At 51.6% G+C, this 14,584-nt stretch overlaps 1 protein-coding gene across 1 annotated transcript in view; it reads right to left on the bottom strand.

The window, feature by feature from the left end:
* Window positions 1-14,584, bottom strand: part of SCTR (secretin receptor) — a 74,902-nt gene continuing 60,318 nt past the window's right edge. The window contains exons 10-15 of the mRNA XM_021695854.2: window positions 12,118-12,178; window positions 10,814-10,883; window positions 7,413-7,504; window positions 5,815-5,941; window positions 1,387-1,428; window positions 1-307 (exon numbers count right to left, since the gene is read on the bottom strand). Of these exons, the coding sequence (XP_021551529.1) occupies window positions 137-307; window positions 1,387-1,428; window positions 5,815-5,941; window positions 7,413-7,504; window positions 10,814-10,883; window positions 12,118-12,178 (563 nt within the window). The 3' untranslated portion in view covers window positions 1-136. The remainder of the gene's footprint in view (window positions 308-1,386; window positions 1,429-5,814; window positions 5,942-7,412; window positions 7,505-10,813; window positions 10,884-12,117; window positions 12,179-14,584) is intronic.

Here is a 14,584-nt window from a genome sequence, read left to right as displayed (position 1 = left end):
AGGGAGGGTTGTTGGTCACGGGAGGAAGCAGATGATGTCTGCTGAGAAGACGGGTCCGGGACTGTCCCGCAGCAGTGTCTGGCCTTCTCGTGACCCGTCTCGGTGTCTGTCCCGTGGATGGCCCTGCTCCAGACTCTCAGATGACACCAGCCCTGCAGGTGGCCCCGCTCTGCTCCGAGGTGCTGGCCTTGGTGCTGTGGGCCAGACCGCTGGTGCCGTTGCTGAAGGAGGAGCTGAGGGCCATGGGGCGCAGTAGGGACTCACGGAGGTGCCACTGCCGCCACTTCTTCTGAACCTCCAGCTGCACCTGGCCCGGAGACCAGCCGTCAGCCGGGCAGACGGGCACCTGGTGCCCACAGGCCCGTTCACTCGCCCAGGACCGCGGCACGCACCCTGCCTCTGCCGCCCAGGGGTCCTGCCTCCCCTTCTCCCGCAGGCCGCTCGGATGGGCCGTTTCCAGCCCTGATGTCCAGTAGGGATCGAGGGCCCCCTCTCGCCTGGACGCCTTGACCTGCCACCTTACTGCTTGTGTCCCGAAGGGGCCTGGGCTTCTTTCACGAATTCCAGAACTCCAACGTCCAGATCATCACCCGGGACAACGGGACCCATTCCCATAAAGCCACCCTAGCTCAGACCTTATCTGGGGACCCTGGAGTTGCTCTTTGGAAATCTTCACAGTTCCCAGCTGTAGCAGCCCAAAACCTTTGAAGCCAGGCTTCAGGCTTGGAGTTTGGAAAACAGAGGTTCTTCCCATTCAAGTGTGGGGAACCAGATAAATGGTCACCAGTTACAGAAAGGCCTTACTTGTGTGAACACTATTCAACTAATGTGGGCTGCACGGCTTGTGTGGGTCCCCACCCAAATGCTCTGGGGAGGAGCAGAGACCTCGAGGTAAGTGTGCAGCCCTCCTGGGGAGTCAGCACTCATGTGGGGGTCAGTGAGCAATTGAGTGTCAGAGATTTCATCATCGAGTCACTCAGTGAGCAGAGGGGAAGACTGAGGCCCAGAGAAGGGCAGTGAGCAGGATCACCCATCAGGCAAGCAGCAGTCAGGAGCCTGGGTTTTTGTTGGGGTGCTTGCCCTTTCCTCTAGTTCCTGGACTCACCCAAGGATAAGAATCATCTGGAATGCTTGTTAAACATTTTCAGGCTCCAACCCAGACGTACAGATTCCTCCTTTTGCTGAATTAGAAATGGGTGAGTAGGGCCCAGCAATTGTTTTAACTAGGCCTCCTGGTTCTTCAGTGCTCCTAGGAAGTGAGCTCAGGGGACCCAGGCCTCCCCCAGCCACACCATCCATGTCTCCCCACCACCCTTTCCAGGGAGCTTCTGAGCAGGAATCCAGTGGCTAGGGAGCTCCTCCATCGGGGCAGCCGAGGACACTCACCTCCCCATTGAGGAAGCAGTAGAGGACCGCCACCACCAGGCCCTGCAGGGGGGCAGAGCAGTAGGGGGTCAATGCAGGTGCTCCGGCACCCGGCCTCCTTCCTCCAACCTCCTCCCCCCATGTCCTTAAATTGCCAGCCTCAGGCTCACTTCTCCCCAGGAAGTGCTCCAGAGCCTTCCCACACCTCTCACCCCCGGGGGCGTGGGGTGGGTGGGTGGGGGACTGGGACTACCTCTTCTGGGGTCCCAACAGTGTCTCTGGCTGTGCCGGCATCATCCAGCACAGACTCAGCTCCTTGGGGCAGGGCTAGGGTCCAGCGTGGGGCGTTGCACACATGGGATTTCAGAGTAGAAGCTGCTAACTTGGGCCAGTGGGGACAGGGCAAGTCACCTGAATTAGTAAGGTGGGCCATCTGGGAGAAGCAGGGAGTGGCGGCCCCTGATGTGCACCTGTCCCTCAGGTAGGGGGTGGGGCCAGCCCATGGGAGACCCTGTGCCCTGTGTGGGTGGGCTCATTTTCAAGATCAGCTGGAAATGGAGATGTTCCAACACAGGCAACCATTCAAACTGAAACACGAATGTGCGAGCGTGAGGTCGGGACAAAGCCCTAGTGTAGGTCCCGGCCAGCAAGCAGTGGGTGTGACTTCCTGCTTATATCACCTTGGCTAGGGGCCCTGAGGCTATATACACATGTTCCTTGGGGTGGGGGTCGGTACCTGTTAGGACCCTCCTTCCCTAGTATCTGGAGCACCTGTTTTCCCAGGAGTGCCTTCCCCTGCCCCCCAATCCTGGCATGGAGCTTTACCAGGGCAGGGACTCTGATCTCGAGATGCAGGATTTGAGGCCCAGAGGCCTGCTTGGGACCATAAGCTACGGGCAGGGTCTCTTCACTGCTTATGTCCTGCTCACCTCCTCAGGGAGCCACCTTGGGCCAGCCTGCCTTTCCTTCTGCCCTGAGGCTTCCCGGGCTGGTGAGCACCCTCCCCCTCAGAGGCCTGGGTGTCCTAGCTCTGACCTCAGGGGGCCCTAAGGCCCCCTTCCGAGTCCCATCCAGGCCTGCCCTCACCTACTTACTTGGGAAAGACCCCCAAGAATGATGAACCAGCCCTGCTGTGGTGAACTTAATACGTACAATTGCTCAGGGCTGCCGTCGTTGTAACAAGAGTTAGTGACAGACCTGGAAGAATTTGCTTTAGAATATCAGGCACCGAGGACCGCTACCCAGAATGGGCATCATTTGGAGGAGATGAGCGGCTGGAACGGTTACTCAAGGCCGCAGTTTCCAAATTTTGTAGCACGTTAGAATCACCTGGGAGTAAACCCTCCATACCCCAAGGCCAAATGTCGGAGGATGACGGAAGCCGCAGCAGCTTTGAAAAATCCCTGGTGGTTCTAATGGACATTCCCAGTTGGGAACCACTGTTGGAGGGTGTGAAAGGCTTACAGATGAAACGGAACAGGATGCGGCGTGCCGCCTGGCCTGCTTACTTGTGGGGTGCTGGGTCCCAGATGCTTCATTTAATCCTTGCCAAAGCCCTAGCGGGGAGGAGCCCTGTCTCCCTCAGGCAGGAACTGAGTCACAGGGGGTTTCGGCAGCACTGGCACTGTGTGCGATTGGCCCAGAGCTGGTGGTCAGGCTGCTGGCTGCGGGGGCTACCCATCTCACTGGGCCCAGCGGGTCCTACCCCTGGGCCTCCAAGATCCTGGGACACAGCTGCGCAGGTCAGGTGAGGGAGCCCCGAGGGAGGGAAAGTTAGTCGTGCCCCAAATATCGATAGGGCAGGCCTCCCACAGCCAGCAAGTTTAAGAAATTCCACAGTTTTTATACAATCATTAAAAATGAAGTCTTGGAAGACAGAGAATTAGAATAAGCAAGTTAGAAAACCGCACACAGCATGACCTCAGCTATATGGGCTGTGTGTACATGTGTGTCTTCCTGGATAGAAAAGAGACTTAAAAAGAAAAAAAGAGGGAGAGAGAGACTTAGAAGTAAACCCATCATCATTTTAACAGGTAATTTCTGGGGTCATGAGATTATGGATGATTTTTTTTTCTTTTTTAACTATTCCTTATTTTCCAGATTTTCTATAATAAGTTTTTTCTATAATCAGAAAAAGCAAATCAACTTTCGTTTCTAGAAGTCTATGACTGATAATGTATTGTGGTTCTGTGTGTCTTTAAGCCCCTGTCTTCTAGAGATGCGTACTAGAATATTTACATTTGAGTAAAACCATCCCTTTGATGTGCTTAAAATGATGGGGGATGGGGTGAAGGGAGAGGATGGGGACAGAGATGGAACCAGCCAGGACTTGAGTGGGCAGTGGTCACATAGGGGGTTCACTATCTACTATTCTCTTCACTTTAATATATGGGAGACATTTTCTATAATACAGAATTTTAAAAAATACGTACATTATATAGAATATACGTGTATAATATACAATAAAATGATATATGTTTGTATGTGAACAAAGGTTTAAAAGCCTCAAAGACTTGCGTGAACATTTCTATGGGAACATTAGGAAAGCGCTTTTGGTTTTCTCTTGACAAGCCATTTCCTTAGAAGCCGAATGGCCTTCACTGGCAAGCCTCGGCCCCAACCACAAGCCCCAGCTCCAGACAGGAAGTTCCCTTTCTATGCAAGGAGGCAGACCTGGGTCTCCGTGCTCGAAGTGAGGTCACTACCCATTTCTGGAAGCCAGTTCAAGGTCTTCCGCCCTTGTGGACCTGGAATCCCCACCCCTGCTAAATGGTCCATTGTGTGAGCCCAGCCTCCCCACATGTTCCAAGAGCAGGTGGGCATGAAAGCTCCCTGGTCCAGAAACAAAGAACATGGATTATGCAAGAGGCTGCGTTCTCTGGAGGCCTGGGCGCTGGCAGGGAGCCCTGGGCAGAGGAGAGGCCCAGTGAGGAGAGAGGGGACAGCCCTGGGGTAGGGTCTGAAGGCAGGGTTAGGACAAGACCGGATTCTGCTCAAGAATGTGTGTTCCCAGTGTTCCTGGAAGCTGAAAGTGACAGGAGGATGACCCTGATCCCCGCCTCCCCCCCCCCCGAACCGAACTCAGGGATTGGGGGAGACTCTGAGCCCCATCCTGAGACCAAAGTCTCCCCCGTGAGGAGGACTTTGCAGGATAATCAGTGTTGTTGAGGACAGTCTGGCTTCTTGAGGAAAATCCCCTGGGAGAAATTTTTCTCAGGCCCCAAAGCCTATAATGTCTAGGCTTTCCCCGAGAATTAGCTTGTCCCCATCTATAGATGTTATAAATCTTGGAACAGATTGTGTTTCTGTCTTTGCTTTGGCTACTGTGAAGCTCCAAACCAAATGTCTGACCCATCTCTCCTACCTTCATAGCACTCTATTGAATTTGCTTCTCTGTATGAACTCAATTTTGACTTTTATTTTTTCATTGATCCTTCATCTACTTTTTTTTGGGGGGGGGGGTCCTCTGTATGGTCTTCCTGAAAGCTACATCATATTATTTTTGGAAGGAGACATCTATGAGAGTGTAAACAAAAGTCCTGTCCAAACGTGTTTACTATTTGGTTTTTTTTGTTGTTTTTTAAGCCTCACAAGATCTCACTGAATTAGGAGGTAGGTGATTTCTCCCCTCACTCTCCTTTTTTTTTAAAGTTGGTTTTTGGGCGCCTGGGTGGCTCAGTTGGTTAAGCGACTGCCTTCGGCTCAGGTCATGATCCTGGAGTCCCGGGATCGAGCCCCGCATCGGGCTCCCTGCTCGGCGGGGAGTCTGCTTCTCCCTCTGACCCTCCTCCCTCTCATGCTCTCTGTCTCTCATTCTCTCTGTCTCAAATAAATAAATAAAATCTTTAAAAAAATAAAAATAAAAAAATAAAGTTGGTTTTTATTTTTGATACATTGTGTGTGCACATAGTTTCAAAGAGTCCAGTGATTCTCCTCACAAAACAAGAGCAGCCTCCGAACACCCCTGCCCCCATTTCCTGTGCCTCAGAGGCAACTACTTGGAATTCTCTTTGCTGCTTCTGAATAATATGCTGATGCTGCACCTTCTGGATTTTTCAGTTTGGGGCACTTTCATGGACTTCCCAGAATGAAGAGGAGGACTTTATTCTCTTTCAGACACTCACCCTCGCCCATTCCCACAATGCTCATCTTCCTGCCCCGCTTTTTGATGGCTCAGCCACAGCCCTCAGCTAACGTCATTTTGACTATGTATGTACCCTTTTGTCTTCCCTGGAGTCAGTCTCTCTCCTTAGTTTTATCTCCCACCCCTATCTCACCGGTGGGGGGACTTGGGTCCCACTCGGGGTCCCACAGCACAGTGAGGTCCTGCCCACCTCCTCTTGGGTGTGTGCCTGATGAGGCATCCCACACCGCAGCGCCGGACCCTTCCGGGGAGACCTGGCTTGCTGTCTCTATGAGCTCCCAAGGGTCGTAATCCCTGAAGCTTACCTGGAACGAGCCAAGGGCCAATTCAAAGAACCACTGGACCTCAATGGCGTCCTCTGGGGAGAAGGCGAAGATGATGTAGTGGACTCCAAAGAGGGGGATCAGCAGGAGGGTGGACTTGGCCAGGCGCCTGCAGACACAGACCCGCTGGTGTCCTGCCCCCTCCCCCCCCCGCACAGCTCTGCAAGCCCCAACCTGCCAGATCGCAGAGGCCTGCAGCGGTGCCCCCAAATCTTTGTGGTTTTACTTTGTATTTTGGAGAATTTCCAGCTCCCACGTACCCATCACCCAAGGCCAGTCCTCTACACTTTCTGATCATGCACGCCATCAGGAAAAAAAAATGTGAACACGTATCCACCCAAATAACTTTATTATTTATAAATTACCTGCATGTGTCATTGAACCTATTATTCACGAAACCAGCATTCTTATTTTTTTGATAATAAATATCTATAAGGAGAAGTTCTTTCATTTTCTTCCCAGATCCCAGATTAGGGTTGCTAAATTTAGCAAATAAAAATACAGGATGCCCAGTTCAATTTGAATTTCAGATAAACAAGGAATAATATTTTGGGGGAGTAAGTGCTAAAACACTATTCGTTGTTTATCCCAAATTCAGACTGAACTGGGCATCCTCTATTTTATCTGGCAACTTTATCCTGGATTCCCCAGCTCCACCCTACTGTGGCGCCCACTGCCCTAAAGATGTCCTGGAGGAGAATCTGTCACCAAGCAATCCAGGTCACTGCCAGATTCTCAAAGCCCAGAACATCACAGAGAAGTCTTCGTTGGACACTGATTTGCCTTTAAAGATTCTGTTTTGAATTGTGTCTCCCCCACCCAAATTCACCCATTGAAGCCCTAACTGCAGGACCTCAGAAATACCTACCTGTATTTGCAGGTAGGGCCTGTAAAAAGGTGACTAAGGTAAAATGAGGTCATTAGGGTGGGACCTTAGTCCAATCACCTGGTGTCCTTATAAGAAGAGGAGGAGGCACCCAGGATTCCGGCACACAGGACAAAAGGCCAGGTAAGGGCACAGGGAGAAGGCACCCGTCTACAGTCTACAAGGCCAGGAGCAAGGTCTCAGAAGAAATCAAACCTGTGGACACCTGGATCTTGGGTTTCCAGCCTCCAGAACTCCGGGTAAATAAATTTCTCTTCCTTATACCATCCCATGTGTGGTTATTTTGTTATGGGGGCCCTATCAAGCTAATACAGCATCTCCCTTTAACATCTTAAAGGTTTTAAAGTATTTTTGGATCGCACATCTTGAAAATCAGATGAAAGCTAGAGCCTTTCTCCCCTGAAAAATACACAGACCTATACACATTTCTCTGAATTTGGGTCCCTGCAGTCCATTGGCAGACTCCCTAACGCTGCCCCAAACACAGATCTCTGCTCCCTGGGATCCTGAGAGATTTCTTTATCTTCCCACTGCTGGACCTGTGTCTAAGGCTTCCCAGTGGACCCACTTCTCCCCACCCCCATTCCCAATTGCATCATAACCTCCTTGGAACCAGGGCCAGTTGGGTAAACCATAGGCACTCTAAATACCTGTCGACTGACTGAGCGTGCCTGGGTCTTTGCCCTCCACTTACTTATAATGGCTCACTTCATTTCCTCTTGTTTCTTGGGTTCTAAGTTTTCTCATCAGGATTCTTAGAATGTTTATGAAAAGGATGAAGTTAATCTGTAAAACACAAGAGGGGGGTGTGGGCTGAAGGTGATTGCCACCTCTCCTGGCCTTGACCCCTTGGCCCTGAGGGCAGAGAAGGCATTGCAGACCACACCCGGGATTGCAGGTCGCTGAGCCACCCCGCCCGGCCTGCCGACCCAGAGTCCCGGTGGAAGAGGCTGTCTGGAGGTGACGGCTGACACAGCACCCGCGCCTATCCCTGGCTGCAGGAGCCCTAAGGTCTGCTCAGTTGTGGCAGGGATTCCTCACACTGGAATGCATTGGCATTCCCCGGCGACCTTGTTAAAAGGCAGGTCACCGGTGACCTGAGATGCTGCATTTTTTTTTTTTAAGATTTTATTTATTTATTTGCCAGAGAGAGAGAGAGAAAGCACAAGCAGGGGGAGCGGCAGGCAGAGGGAGAAGCAGGCTCCCCGCTGAGCAAGGACCCTGATGCGGGGCTCGATCCCAGGACCACAGGATCACGTCCTGAGCCAAAGGCAGACGCTTAACTAACTGAGCCACCCAGGCATCCCGAGAGTCTGCACTTATATCAAGCTCCAGGTAATGCCAAATCCAGTCCTTGGCTACACTTTGAGTGGCAAGGCTTTCTTCTCGCAGAGGTTCTTTTTTTTTTTTTTTTTTAAAGATTTTATTTATTTATTTGACAGAGAGAGACACAGCGAGAGAGGGAACACAACACAAGCAGGGGGAGTGGGAGAGGGAGAAGCAGGCTTCCCACCGAGCAGGGAGCCCGATGTGGGGCTCGATCCCAGGACCCTGCGATCATGACCTGAGCCGAAGGCAGACGCTTAACGGCTGAGCCACCCAGGCACCCCTCTCTCAGAGGTTCTTAAAGTTTTGGGTGCGGATTGGGGGCTCCCTCCCTCAGAAGTTCCAGATCAGTAAATCTGGGGTGGGGCCCCCAAATTTGCATTTTTTAACAAGCTTGCAGGTGATGCTGAAGCTGCTGGTCTGGGGACCACACTTTGAGAACCACTGCTTCAAAGCCTTATAGAGTCACTTTGCAGTTTAATCACCAACTCCAGGAAGCCGCCCTTGATTACCTATCTTTCCTGATACATTGCAGTTAGGGATCATGTTACTGTGTAAGCACTTGAAATATTTGAAAGAGGCCAAACACATGCACCTATCAAAGTTGTGTGTGTCTACTTACCTGTCAATTCAATAACTTCCTAAAGGACAGGAATGCAGTCTCATTATTTCGTTTGGTGTCCCCTCCCCCCAGCCCAGTGCCAGAATGTTATAAAGGTGCTCACGTGGCGCCCAGTACCTCTCCTCCTCTCTCACCCACCTACCAGCTCCAGAACCATTTAGAGAAGCAGGGATCAGTGGAATCGCCCAGCCGGGCACCCTCATTGTTCACACAACCAGCCTGGGGTGTGGGAATGCTGGCCAAAAGACCAGGATTAGTGGCCTGTCCAGGACTTCTAGCCCACCTGCCTCTTTGAGAACTTTGCTTCTCAGCTTGTTGTTTATGCATCTTGCTCGGAGCTGGCGATGCATGGTGTAAATGAATAAAGGCTATTTTACTTTTATTTATTTTTTTAATCTTAGAGTTGCATTTAACTTCATAGGGAGCACTTGAAGGCAAAAATAAAAACAAAAACAAAAACAAAAAAACCCAAAAAACAAAAAATAAACTTTAAGCTCTCAAGAATGAGTCCTAAATAGTGGAATTCTAGGCCCCATGACCTACTGGTTAGGAGATGTTTTTAAGTTCTTATTTATTTATTTAAGTCATCTCTACCCCCAGTGTGGGGCTTGAACTCACAACCCCAAGATCAAGAGTCGCATGCTCTACAGACTGAGCCAGCCAGGGGCCCTGTTGGGAGATTTTGCATCAGGATTTTGCTCACCAAACATCACTAGAGAGACCAGAGTCTGGTGAAATCCTCCAGGACCCCCGGGGTCCATCGTCCCTCAGCCGGGGCTCTCCTGGGCGTTGCGGTCAGAGCCCCAGAATGACGGCAAGGAAACGGGCCTAACTAAAGGAAGAAAGACCCTCCTGTGGGAATACTATGCAGCCAGAGCACATCGGTGGATCAAATAATTTCAAAGGCCACGGGAGAGCTCACATCTGCTGCTAAGTGAGAAAGACGAACTAGTATACAAAACTTTATTAAGCATTTTGAAAAAAAGTGTGTGTGCTCAAAGAAAAAGATAGGAAGGAAAAGCATATGTGTATTCACAGTGTGTGTCTCAGTGCTAAAAGTATGTGTGATTTTATTTCCTTTTGGAAAACACATTTTGTATCTTCCAACTTTTTTTGACATGAATTCTATTATTTTGGGGGGAAAAAAAAGAAGAAGAAGAAAAGAAAAAAGAAGGAGGTCCTGGAATGGCCGCCTCCTCCCAACTGCCCCCTGGAAGGTCCAGGAGCCAGCCAGTGAAAGAGGTGGGTGGGGGCTGCTGCCCTGGGCTGCACCCCACCCCACCCCCACCCCCCTGCAGCAGATCCACGAAGGGAGCTTCCTGCCAAAGGGTCCTGCGGCCGTGGTGCCCCTCGGAGCCCTGCACACAGCTGAGGGGCTGATTCCTTCCAGAAGACAACCCCGGTGGGTCCCCCGCCCTCTGTCCCCCTATTTCCTGTCTCTACCCACAGGCTCAGCTCCAGGCGTCCCAACCCTACTGCAGAGCAGAAGCACCTGAGAACTTAAACCCCCGCTGAGCGCTCAGGTCCCTTCCCAGAACGAAGAGAGCCCGAATCTCTGGCTATCCAGAGATATTTGAAACAGCTCCCAGGGGATTCTGAAGGGCAGCCCGGTTGAGACACTCTGAGCTCCCTATCCATGAGAGTCGCTCCTGTATCTTCTCCCTGGGGGCCACCCCTTCAGGCCTGGCCCCCCCCCAACAGCACCCCAAAGGCCCAAGACCAAGCCTCACTGAGCTTTCCCCAGCCCCATCCTATGATCCCAGCTCAGTGATTCTTCTCAGTTTAACAAGAGGAACGCCTAGAAAAAAGATCAGGACCCAGAGATCCGAAGGGGGCGCATTTCGGGCCAGCGCAGAGCCAGCCAGTGTAGGGCAAGGAGCTCTGCTCACTACATTTTAGTGGCCACTCATGAACCAAAGAGAGTTATGTAAACTTTTGCCCCTCATCCCACTCGCACCCCCCAGCCCCCATTCTCCCATCCCCCATCTAGACCCTCATGCTGCTGACCAGCCTCTGGAAGCTCTGTGGTTCATCCCTCCCCGCTCCTGGAGGGAACAAAGCTAGCGCTCTCTCTTGGCCTTCTGTCCAGGCCAGTCACTCTTTCCGTCTCTCCCACTGGAGCCCAGCTCGGCAAGACGGCCACTCACCAGGATGGAGAGGATCACGGGCCCCCGAATGACCCACCAGATGGACGCGTTGGCGTTGATGTCCCAGCACCTGTGGAAGGACAGCCAGGCATCGTTAGGAGTGGAGAGCTGAGGGGACCAGGAAAGACTAGTTCCCTCAAGTGCTCTTCTGAGGAAGGATCCATGCTGGTGGCCCCGAGCACTGCGGCTGGGTGCCCAGCCCTGTTAGAACTGACCCTCTCCGGCCGCCCGGGAGCACTTCGGAGGCCGCTGGAGCAGCCCCCCGGTCTGCGCACTCGCCCAGTGAGTGTCCGGGGCAGCGGACCTGTGTGGCACCTGACAGCCAGAAGATCCCAGAATCCCAAAGCGAGCGCAGTGACAAACTCAACTGCCAACAAGGGCCAGGCAGGTGACATCAGTGAGTGAAGTGGCTGGGTAACTGACATGTGGCCTCAGGACCCTGGGACATCAGGTGTGGGGGGGTACTTGGCAAGCTGGAGAGCATGCGTGGGGCCTAAGGCAGCCACATCGGCTCCGGATGATTTTTGCCACAAGGGAAAATGAGAGATGTTGGTAGAATTTCCCATGTTCTCCAGAGAAGCTAAAAATCCAGATTTTACAAAAAATCGAATTCACCCAATTAAATTAATTCTTTTGAAATGATTATTTGGGGCCAGAGGTGGACCGAAAGACACTGGCAAGCCTCCTCGGACCAAATCCACATCCTGGGCTGGTTGCATCAGCATGTCTGTGAGAAACTGCCTCTGCTCTGTCAGGCCACCTCACTTCCTCCTCGGCTTCTCTCCTCGTGCCTACTTCCCAGCAGGCTCCCCTGCGCTTACCTCCACCCTCAGCGCCTGGCAGCTTTAGAGAAAAGACTAGATCTCTCTGTCCCCATCGGGAGTCACTGGGAATGCCGCTCTCCTACACCCACCTCCCGGACTCTCACACAGCACCCCCCCCCTTACCCCAGGGGTAGGGAGGAGCAGAGGAGGGGATCCCCGGAGGAAGGAGAAGCTCGGTTGGCCCAGAGCTGCCTCACTGAGTGGCACCTGCCTGGACTTTCACGGCTCCTGCTTTCCACAGAGCTGATGGTGTGGGCAGGCCCAGGAGGGTGCGGACACGGTAGAGGCCACCACCCATCTGCAAGCTCACACCAGCCCAGCACTCCAGAGTACTCGCCTGTGGGCCCCCCCCCCCCCGCCCCCCACCCCCCGCTTTAAAAAACAGGCTTCTTCTAGATAGCTCCAAAGAAGTGCCCATCCTGCTTGAAGAACTGGACAATATAAAATACACTCTTGTTACCTCTCCTTCATACAGCTTACCCGACATCTTCCAGAAAGTGCCTGCTGATAGCCCACGAAGCAACAAAAATGGCCGGGGAACCTGAAGATTAAAAATAAAGGAGGGGGGCACCTGGGTGGCTCAGTCGGTTAAGCGTCTGCCTTCGGCTCAGGTCATGATCCCAGGGTCCTGGGATCGAGCCCCGCATCGGGCTCCCTGCTCGGCGGGGAGCCTGCTTCTCCCTCTCCCACTCCCCCTGCTTGTGTTCCCTCTCTCGCTGTGGCTCTCTCTGTCAAATAAATAAATAAAATCTAAAAAAAAAAAAAAAAAAAGGAGGGAGCGGGGAGAGGGGACTCAATTTTCAACACCCCCGTAAGGTAACAGGGCAGTTCACCCAGCCTGGGAGTGAGCAGGTGTCACAGAAACCCCCTTGTAAATCCTGTGCAAACAAATCCTTGTAGCTTCCCGCTTCTAGGGTACCAGGCATGCCCTGCAAACTGAGGCAGAATCAGAGGTTCTTGAACGCCAGGAGGGGCTCAGAGTGTCCTGGGAGCCTGGGGCAGACTCGGGAGGCCCTCTGCAGGGAAGAGAAGGGAGAAGTGATGGTCTACAGCTGGGCTGTCCTGGGCAGCGGCCGCTCTCCCCACGTGGCTATGGCCTGCTTGCCATGTGGCTGGTCCCACAGCACATGTGCAGTAAGTGCAAGCCACCCGATTTTGAAGACTTAGTAGAATGTGAAATATGCTAATTTCTATATTAGTTATATGCTGACATGAAAATATTTTTATACCGGGTTAAATAAAATAGATTATTGAGGTTAATTTTACCTGCTTCTTTTTACTGTGTTTACTGCGGCTACTAGAAAATTTTAGGGTATATATGTGGCTCATTCTATTTCTAATGGACGTGCTCGTCCACACCGGAAAATGGTAACAGCCCCGTCCCTGGGCTGCTCAGGTTTCAGACCTCCAGCAGCCAGGTTTACACCCAGGCAGGAGATGAAAGCATTTTTCTCTGGAGGAATCCAACAGCCCCAGACAAAGGGCCTATAGATGGCGATGCTGGGGACCCCTTCCAACACAGTGGCCACTTCCAGCCCAGTCTCCCTTGAGAGACATGCCCCGCCACCCCACACATGGGGCCTTCAGTCCGCTCTGAAGTGACTCATTCTTAAACATGAACAGACAGTCAAGGTCACGGACATCTGAGGAAAGCTGATTACATAAAAGACAGGGACCAAAACAATCAGAGAGAAGGAACTCAAAGGAAACAGACCATGCAGGCTGCAGGAGGAACTTGAACAAAACAACTCTAAGGAATATCATCAGAGAGATAAGAGCAAAGATTACATCTGCAAGACCCAAACAGGATGCTGAAAATAGGGAGCAGTCTGAGAACAAGGAAGAGGGCTTAGAAATTGAATATATGATAACCAAGATAAAAGACCCCATAGATGGGTTGGAAGATAAGGACCAGGAATCGCCCGGAAAGCAGAACACAAAGAGTGGAATGAAAAGTAGGAGGAAAGACACGAAAAAATCAGAGGTCAATTCCAGGATATGCGCCATCTGATTAAAAGTTTCAGAAAGAGAGGATAAAAACCCAAGGGAAAGAAATCAAATAGGTGATGTAAGAACATGGTCCAAGAAATGAAGGATGTGAATTTCCAGATGAAAGGACCACCGGATGTCAGCAAAAAGGATGAAATCACCTCGAGTTGGGGCACATCCCTAGGGCATTTCAAAACAGAGGGGACAGAGAGAAGACCCTGCAGCTTATGTAGAAAGAGATGAGTAAAAATGCCCAGGGAAGAAGAAGAATAACATGGCAGGGGCGCCTGGGTGGCTCAGTCGGTTAAGCATCTGCCCTCAGCTCAAGTCATGATCTCAGGGTCCTGGAATGGAGCCCCACATCAGGCCCCCTGCTCAGTGGGGAGTCTGCTTCTCCCTCTGCCTCTGCCCCTTGCCTTCTGCCCCTGCTTGTGCGAGTGTTCTCTCTCTCTCACTCAAATAAATAAATACAATCTTAAAAAAAAAAAAAAAAAGGAATAACAGGGCACATCCTGTAACATCAGATGCCCAAACAGAAAGCCTCCAAAATCCTAGGAGAAAATTTTTTCAACCTAAATTTTTGCCTAGGAAAACTATAAATTAGGTGTGAAAGTTGAAAAAGATTTTCAGATATGCAATGCAAAAACATGTACATTCCACGAACTCTCTGCTAGACAGGTGCCGGAGCACGTGCTCCAACACCACCAGGGAGCAACCACGGAGGAGATAAGAAATAAAGGAGGAGCACCGGGGTGGCTCAGTCGGTTAAGCGTCTGCCTTCAGCTCAGGTCATGATCCTGGAGTCCCGGGATCGAGCCCCCAGTTGGGCTCCCCGCTCAGCAGGGAGTCTGCTCCTCCCTCTGCCATTCTCCCTGCTTGTGCTCTCTCTCTCAAATAAATAAATAAAATCTGAAAGAAAGAAAGAAAGAAAGAAAGAAAGAAAGAAAGAAAGAAAGAA

The sequence above is a fragment of the Neomonachus schauinslandi genome, chromosome 3, assembly GCF_002201575.2.
Source record: "Neomonachus schauinslandi chromosome 3, ASM220157v2, whole genome shotgun sequence".
Classification (NCBI taxonomy): Eukaryota; Metazoa; Chordata; class Mammalia; order Carnivora; family Phocidae; genus Neomonachus; species Neomonachus schauinslandi.
The sequence above is the reverse complement of the archived record's forward strand: the minus strand, read 5'-3'. Positions and strand labels throughout refer to the sequence as shown.